At 42.2% G+C, this 8,395-nt stretch overlaps 1 protein-coding gene across 3 annotated transcripts in view; it reads left to right on the forward strand.

The window, feature by feature from the left end:
- Positions 1-8,395, forward strand: part of LOC111874044 (zinc finger MYM-type protein 3) — a 49,322-nt gene that overhangs the window by 36,014 nt on the left and 4,913 nt on the right. For all 3 annotated transcript variants that reach the window (XM_023869182.2, XM_023869184.2, XM_023869183.2), the window contains 4 exons: positions 876-1,095; positions 2,900-3,025; positions 3,890-4,011; positions 7,048-7,189. In XM_023869182.2, coding sequence (XP_023724950.1) covers positions 876-1,095; positions 2,900-3,025; positions 3,890-4,011; positions 7,048-7,189 — 610 coding nt within the window. The remainder of the gene's footprint in view (positions 1-875; positions 1,096-2,899; positions 3,026-3,889; positions 4,012-7,047; positions 7,190-8,395) is intronic.

Consider the following 8,395-nt stretch of genomic DNA (forward strand, 5'->3'; position numbering starts at 1 on the left):
TTCCCTAACCGCTGGATAGGTCGTGGTGGTCCCATTGCATGGCCACCGAGGTCGCCAGATCTTACGCCTCTAGATTATTACCTCTGGGGCCACATGAAGACCTTAGTCTACGAAACTAAGGTCGATTCCCGAGAAGCACTGCGGAATCGTATTTTTGCAGCGGCAGAGCACATACGTCACCATTCAGGCAACATTGCTTCTGCTACCCAATCCCTCATGATGCGTGCCGAAAACTGCATTGCAGCTGGCGGAGGACACTTTGAACAATTACCATAAAGCAGGTACTGTATTTTAGTACTTATGTAGTTGGCTTATAGCAGAATATGCAGTCAGTCATGTTACACCAGTGCTTGCCATTCATGTGTCATGTATAGTGATTAACGTTACAGAATCCACATATTCCTGCCAGTTTTAATGTGTATTTTGAAATCAACAAGTGTGTAACACCGGTCAAAGTTTGACACTTCTCTGGCCATTATCTCCGTAACCGTTCAACTTTGGATATAGGTGTTTTGGGTTATATCGGCATACTTTAACATAAGGAACACCCTCCCAAAGTTTGGTCCATTCCTCCTGGGACACCCTGTATATCCTTTTGTGTCCGCTGTTGGAAGCCTAGGGCCACCAACTTTACAATGTTGTGATCACATGATGAGTACTTTGCTGTTTATGTTCTTTGACATATATTCTAGTAATTTCCATATAGGAACAACAGATGGAAAAAGTTTTATATTTTCCAATAGCAAAGTGTTAATTTCTTAATTTTTGCACAAATTAACTTGTAGCTGGTAGGATTGAGGTTGGAAATAAAATGAACCATATTGAAAAGTGATAAAGCAAACTGTTTTTCTAAAGATTCACTGTTATGCATGCAGTATACATTCGGAGTGAATGCTTGGCGACAGTGGGTGATGGCAAAGAATGCAGAGCTTGAGAAAGCTGCATCCAACAACAGGAAACTGAAACTCTTCAAGCCCGAGATTCTCCAGTTGACTGCAGATGAACTCAACTACTCCCTTTGCTTATTTGTCAAAGAAGTTAGGAAACCTAATGGCAGTGAATATGCTCCAGACACAATTTATTATCTTTGTTTAGGTAAGTGTGAGGAGACATGAAACTCAGGACTGCACTTGAGAAGGTACAGGGACAGAACCTTAAACAGGCTGCAACCACTACCCCAACATCCTTCCCAATTAATTGTTTGCTGTCATGCAGTCAACTAACCTGTGCAGATGAGAAAGCAGCATCAAATTAAGACTCACTCTCACTCCTGAGCCATATTACCATCATCCCTTTCCTTTCAATATGGGTAAGAGCCATGAATTTGTTTATGTTGTCACCATCACTAGCTCAGACTGTGTATTGCCAGATGGTGTGATGGTAGTGAGTGATGAATTGGAGCAGATTTTGAAGGAAGCTTCCATGGCATAATTTATGGTACCATCATGACATTCTCTTGGAGGAGGTGAGGAAACCATGAAAACCCTCACCATAGCCCGTGCGCTGGCTGCAATTTGAACCAGGCATCTCCCGATCCATATCAAAAACTTTCCTGCTTGAGCTAACTTGCTTGGTGCAAAAGCCATGAAGGTAATTTGAAATGCAGCAAAGTATTTGCCACGAGCAGTTTTAATGTTCTGTGAATTCATAAAGTGATATGAGAATCTTAAGCTGAAACGCAGTGCAAAGGGATGTCAACTCAAGAGTTCTATCTTCAGGGTTATAACATTGTGTAGTCTGTTGAAAGTCAACCAATGTTTTCCTCCAAAAGTTTGGTTGACTATCAACAGACCACATGGCGTTAAGATCACCCACCACCACTGCTAGAACCTCAAATCCTATAATGTAAACTCAGTTTTTAATGAACTTGCAGGAAGAAAGTAAAAACTGAGGTATTTATTTTGTATTTTAAAACTGCTCTTATGAGTTACAAGAATGATATGATATTTTTGTACCAAAATAATTTCAAAAGAATATAGTGCTCGCATTTTTTGGATAAAGTATTTTTGTACCAAGCTGTTTAAGCACTTAAAAGGCTCTTAAACAGCATTGTGCTTGCTCTTGCAGGTATGTTTACATGGCATCAGGTCACTGTTGTTGCAGTGTTACCTTATTTTTAATTTTGTTGGTATATATTGGTGAGTAAAATGCATTCTTTAGTCGAAGCAAGATTGCAGAAAAGCACAAGGCTGCCATCTGTTGATGACAATTTGAAGTCCTTCCAGAGTCTAAGGGTGTCATGAAACATCTTGCAGATGTGGTACAGCTGCTTGGACAGTGTTAGTCAACAGTCTTTGGAGCTTCGAGATTTGCCAGTGTTATTCTTGCGATTAGAGTGTTTAAAATTGAATTTGTTTTCTATGAAATACAAACATACTAGATCAGGAAGAATGCCGTCTTCTGGGATGTGGCGCTGTGTAGATCTTATGTGGACTATCATTTCAGAGGAATATATCCCCTCCATCTTCAGGCTAGAAAAATCCGCGAATGAGGAACATTAGTTCACACAATGTCTACATGGTACCACATCCCAGAAGACAACATTCTTCATAGTCACCACTGTTGAAACTTCAAATCCTACATACTAGATCAGATATATTTTTTTGAGATTTTCACAGGGATTAATATTGAGATTACAGTCTTCTGTAATGTGACACTGTGTTTGGCACATGGGTACCAACATTTTGGAAGAACACTTCAGCCTGATTAGGCAACAGGTTGGTGTTTGTGTAGCAGACTACATGGTGCCACATTCCACAAGATCATAATGTTATGATTTATTTTTCTGTTCCTCTTACATTTCTTCCATTAGCGTTGCATGTCAGATTACTTTGGTTTGCTAAGAATGGCAATATCATAAACATTTTGTACTTGTAGTGAATATTTTGTCTGTTTGCAGGAATTCAGCAGTATTTGTTTGAGAATGGGAGAATAGATAATATCTTCACAGACTCTTATTATGATGTATTCACGGAGTGTTTAGATGAAGTAGCCAAGAAGTTTACAGCCCTGTACAATGACTCACGTAAGTAGGAAGGCAAAATAAACATTGAGGAGCCATGCCTTTACTCTAGCGTTAAAATGAATACTGTTGACAATGAAAATTTCACTGCAGATAACAAATGTGGCCCTCTGTAGATGGCAGATGATATACTAAATATTTAATTTTTTTATAACACCTGATCTGCAAATTTTATCCTGCTATGACTGAAATATTATACAGAGTCGTGCTAACATAAATATTTGTCCAAAAATAATCTTTTAGTCTAAGGTAAGGACATAGCCTTTTTCCAAAAACCACACCTCCTCATCTGTTGTGTCTGTATGTTGTTTCTCTGCTGAGAACCAAGCGAAAAGGTCCCATATAGTGTTCCCTGTTCACATTACCTGAACTGTACACTTCCCTTCCACTCTCCTTCCATATGCCATATTACTGTGAATATAAGACACACATTTTTTCCTGTTGTAAAATTGAGTTGCATCTTAAATTTGAGGAATATGCACCTTTCTAACTCCCTCCCCCCCAACCCAGATTCAAAAACTGCGTGCGTCTTAAATTCAAGAGCGTCTTGCACTTGAAGTAATATGGTATTAGCCTTCATTCATCTATTCATTTTGTTATCATTAATGTTGGCAATGATAACCTTCACTAGTGGCACGGGATTTCGTCTGATTGTCCAGTCCAAAGAGTAATACAGTAGTAGGCATAAAGGTGGAAACCTCAAGCACTGCTATTCCTACCATCCCTGGAACCTCTTTCTGTGGCCTGAGTATCATAGATATCAGCTCTAATTTATAATTCCTGCTAGTATTCTCCTTGTGTGAAAGTGTTTAAATGAAATTTGGCACTGTAAGTTCTTTCATGAACTTGAATTTGATTGTGTTGCAGAGTACATTGTTACAAGAGTGGAGGAAGAACATCTGTGGGAGAGCAAGCAGCTGGGAGCCCACTCACCCCATGTTCTGCTAAGCACCCTTATGTTCTTCAACACAAAGCATTTTAACCTTACAGTAAGTGTGATCAGGGTTTTCCCCTGCCCAGCAACAGACTAAGAACTGCATTGCATCATTATGTTCTGTGTAACTTGTGCCATTCAAGAATGTTCCTGTCATGTTGCTATAACTTCTGACATGTTTGCAATGAAAAGTTGCAAGAATGTGTCTGTTAGCTTTGCCATGTCTTTCTGGCCACATGTAATGACTTGAGAACTGCTGAATATTGTAACGGGTTTGGAGTAGATACTCCCATGGCAACGCAATAACAGTGGGCCTTTGTGTAGACAGTGCCGAAACAACAAATGCGTTTCCCCAGAGATGAACAACAGAAGGCTGTTGAGTACCGACGGATGAGATGAAACACATTACCACTGTAATCTATAGAGATCATTCCCAAAGCAACGAATTGCCGAACAAATGAGATCGAACCTTGGCGAATGGTGTCTCGTATCCGGTCCACAGAACACCTACATAAGTCGAGAGTGACAGAGCTACAGGACTACAGTTGAGATCTAGCCTTCATAGAGCATAGTTGGAACCTAGTTGCCATACAAGACAGTTGGAAGATAGCCACCACAGAATACAATTAAAGTGATAACAATTGTACAGTGTGTAAGAGTGAATGCCCAATAAAGATTCGCTGAATCCGAGACCCACGTGAATTTATTTGTCGCGTGACACACTAAACACGTGACAACTGATGTTAGAATCAGGATCAGTTCGGAGTCTGAAGCGAATTTAAGATTGGACTTACACACATGCTAAAATGGAGATACAGCAGATGATGGAACTGCTGCTGAAGGAATTCAGAGCCGACAAGGAAGAAAGAAAGGCCGAAATGAAAGCATGGCGAGAAGAGATGGCCGCCATGACAGACAAGTGGGGGAACGATAGCCACAAGAAGACAGAGGCCGAAAATGGCATAAAGATAAAGAAATGGAGGCACGTCAAGAAGGAGAGAAGCTGACCTTACTGGACAGGAGACCTGAGGTGGCACAGAAAGAAGAGGTACCCGTAGAAGACGCCAAAGTAATGCCGGTTGGAGAACCGAAGAAGAAAAGGTGCAGGGACCGAAAACTGGCCACGGAGCGCCACCGCCAGAAAGCGAAGGATTCGATACAGAAAAATCGCGAACCCCAGAAGAAATTGGCCGTCACCCGCAGGAGGACAACACGCCGTGCGAAAGTGGCACAGAAAACACTAACCGACATTAGGATGTCCCGTCACGCAACAGTGGCACAGCGCATGAGAGACATCCTCGGGCCGAACAAGTCCCGCCCTGCAGCAGTGGCACGGCGCAGGGGACACATAATCGGAAACAACCAGACCAGGAACAGTGTTGCAAGAGGAGCTCCCAGAGGGCAGAGACTTCAGGTGGAACCGGACGGCAGCAGTGGAGTATTATTTATTATTATTATTATTATTATTATTATTATTATAGGGGGTGGGTTTCCCCATGCACTTAGACCAGTTATTGGTCCATTGTGTGTCTCCCTTTAATTTCTACTGTCACCATACCCTATCGGTACTGGTGCGTGCTATCAGCCCCGTTCAGCCAACGAGGTCGGCCCTCGGTACCTAATATTTCCCCCATCTACCAGAGGCATTGGAAACTACTTGGGTGGGAAACTTGTTGCCTAATTTTGCTCAGAGGTCTCCTAGAGACATGAGGATCTTTTACGTGCCGTAAATCTGCAACATGGGACCCACGGCTTAAAGTCCCTCCTGGAGGACTTGTTCCCTGAATTTTTCCGCCCTTAAAAATTCCACGACCTCCGCTGGGTTTGAACCCGCATACCTTGAGTCATGAGGTGGAAACGTTACCCCTAGACTACGGAGGCCGCTTAGCAGTGGAGTAAAGGATTAATACACAAGACAGAGGCTGCATCCGGGGAACGAGGGAACAGCCTGGAGATCAGGCAACAAGCAGTAGGAATTTCCAGCAGATTACAGGGCACCAAAAATTGGACAGGGGTCGACCCCCTCCAAAACAGAAGAAAGGAAACTGCCCGTATGGGAGGAACCGGTAACGTAGAAGTACCGGCCTCCCCAGCAAGGATGAATGGAGAATGAAAGTGAAGAATAAATGCGAGACAATGGGACCAACAACCGCTGGACCTTCTAAGTGCTCGGGGCGAGCACTCTGAAAGAAGGCGGGTGGTTGGAAGGAAGGCAAAACACCGAAGAAAAGGCGGAGGTAACACGAGGAAGATGAACACCTTAGGAAACGAAACCAAGGATGCACCATCAGGCTGTTCGGGATGAACAACCTTTAGAAGGGGCCAGTGTAATGTGTTTGGAGTAAATACTCCCATGGCAATGCAATAGCAATGGGCCGCTGCGCAAACAGTGCTGAAACTACGAACACGTTTCCCCGGAGCTGAACAACAGAAGGCCGATGAGTACCAACGGATGAGACGAAACACTTTAGAGATCGTGCCCGAAGCAACGGATTGCCAAACAAATGAGATCGAACCTTGGCAAATGGTGTCTCGTATCCGGTCCGCAGAACACCTACATAAGTCAAGAGTGACAGAGCTACAGGACCACAGTTGAGATCTAGCCTTCATAGAGCACAGTTGGAACCTACTCACCATACAAGACAGTTGGAAGATACCCACTGCAGAATACAATTAAGGTGATAACAATTGTACGGTGTGTAAGAGTGAATGCCCAATAAAGATTAATCCGAGACCCATGTGAATTTGTCGCGTGACACACTAAACACGTGACAGTATATTTTATTGGGAGATTTCACTAAAATTTGTCAGCACATCTCAGTTGTATAGGAAAATGGACTACATTTCTGAGCATAACATGATGAATGTGTTGGAGTGAAGAATGTGTCAGAGAAAGTTGTAGAGAGAAGTGAGACACCATACGCTCATTACAGTTTTTTCTCAAGTCATCCAGTTTTTGGCATACTTTAAGAAGAGAAGGGAACAGACCAGAATTGTGTTTCAAGGAGTCAAGGTGTGCCTTTCATAAACCTGATGCGAACCAGCCTGACAGTACAGTAATCATGATTTCTCTGTGCCTTTTCTGCCACAGACTGTAGAGGAGCACATGCAGCTTTCCTTCTCGCACATCATGAAACACTGGAAAAGAAATCCAAATCAGCCAGGTGTGACTAAGATCCCAGGCAGCTCTCGAAATGTTCTTCTAAGATTCTATCCACCACAATCAGCACTTGGTAAGTCTCGGCCTCTGTACAAGTCTAATATTCTTCTTATTATTTAATCTCTCAGGTAACTCTTATTCCCCTGCCCCCTTAAATTCTACACCTTCTGTCAACAACAGATTCACCAAGAAAACCACAATGTTCACAGCTTGAAGTCCGTGGCAACAAATATTCATGGTGTATATTCTGTGGCAAGGTTTTGCTTGTTGCATAAGGGATAGGTGAGGTCAGCTAGCCAACTGGAAGGGATCATATGTTTTAAGAGGAGAAATTCTCATGTAAAACAATATGATTTTTGGGTAGGAATTTGCAGGTAATCCGAGGAAGCCCCCAACAGCGATAAACGTGTGTGTGCATGTAATTAACCCATCTGTGCTGCAGGACTTAAATCCCAGCCACTAATGTGGAGTAGATGTTTCTATTGAGGATTTAAATTCAGACTTGCCACTGGCTCCAAAAAATATCAGGAACTGTTATTTTCTCATCATGAGAATGAGAATGTCTCTTTCTAAAAATAAAGTAAAAAGTTCTTTTGACATCTTCAGTGTTTGCATTTGATAATAAGTTACTACCATACAAAATGTCTAGTAACAGCTGATTATTTCCAAGATCATTTACCAGAAGAATTTCTAGATCTTGTGAGTGCATCAAATGAGAGCCTAGACCATTATCTTGAAGTATCATCATCATCAGTAATCTGTCAGGACGACAGGTCCACAGTCTCTTCCAAAACAATTCCTCCACTTAATGCAATCTAGAGCTTTCTTCTTCAAATGACAGTATCCTCTTCTGTCCCCAAGGTCATCCAGCATCTTCTTACGTCTTCTTCCTCATCTTCTTGTCACTTCTATCCGCCCCTCTATCTTTCCTTCAATAACTTCTTTTAGAAGGCAGTTTCTGCGTAAAACATGACCTATCCAATTAGCCTTCCGTTTTCTTATTTCGTGTAGGATATTCCTCTGATCACTGACTCTGATTAACACTTCTTAATTTCTCACATAATCTGTCCAACTGATCGTCTCCATCCTTCTCCAGCACCACATTTCGAAACTTTCCAGATGTTTCTGATCTACTGCCCTAAGTGTCCATGTTTCAGCCCCATACAGAGCTATGCTCCAAATGTAGCATTTCACTAGTTTCTTCCTCAAATTTAAGTCCAATTTGCTGGTAAAAAGATTCTTCTTCTTGCTAAATGCAGCTTTTGCCATGGCAATCCTG

This window comes from Cryptotermes secundus, unplaced genomic scaffold (assembly GCF_002891405.2).
Source record: "Cryptotermes secundus unplaced genomic scaffold, Csec_1.0 scaffold1801, whole genome shotgun sequence".
Classification (NCBI taxonomy): domain Eukaryota; kingdom Metazoa; phylum Arthropoda; class Insecta; order Blattodea; family Kalotermitidae; genus Cryptotermes; species Cryptotermes secundus.